Source organism: Carlito syrichta, unplaced genomic scaffold (genome assembly GCF_000164805.1).
Source record: "Carlito syrichta isolate Samal-C Ts95f unplaced genomic scaffold, Tarsius_syrichta-2.0.1 Scaffold302456, whole genome shotgun sequence".
Lineage (NCBI taxonomy): Eukaryota > Metazoa > Chordata > Mammalia > Primates > Tarsiidae > Carlito > Carlito syrichta.
Genome location: NW_007246552.1, coordinates 1 through 322, shown reverse-complemented (window position 1 = coordinate 322; position 322 = coordinate 1). Strand labels below are relative to the sequence as shown.

Below are 322 nucleotides of genomic sequence, written 5' to 3'. Positions count from 1 at the left end.
CTCAGCCCTCGGCGCCTGCGGCCCGGGCCCCCGGGACCCCCGGGACCCCGGACTGAGGCCGCAGGTACGTCCTTCAGGCCTGGGGAGACAGGAGTGCCAGGCAGTTGTTCTCCGAGCCCTCGAGACAGCGAGGAGGAGCGTGGCCTCTCGGCCTCGGCGCCTTGGAGAGCTCTTGCTCCGTCCCTCAGCCCCTCTCAGCTCCAGGCCTCCCACCTCGCGCGGGAGCACGATGTCTGCCCGGTCTGTGCAGGCGTCCAGAAGACGGTTTGTGCTGGGCACTTGGGTTGGGGGTCTCATCCAGTCCTGTGGTGGGAAGGCGCCG

General features: G+C 70.2%; 1 protein-coding gene across 1 annotated transcript in view; it reads left to right on the top strand.

Moving 5' to 3' along the window:
* RREB1 (ras responsive element binding protein 1) overlaps positions 1–264 on the top strand; it is a gene marked incomplete at its 3' end in the record, with an annotated part of 150,604 nt that extends 150,340 nt beyond the window's left edge. Inside the window, 1 exon segment of the mRNA XM_021711702.1 lies at positions 6–264. Coding sequence (XP_021567377.1) covers positions 6–264 — 259 coding nt within the window.
* Between the last annotated feature and the right edge of the window lie 58 nt (positions 265–322).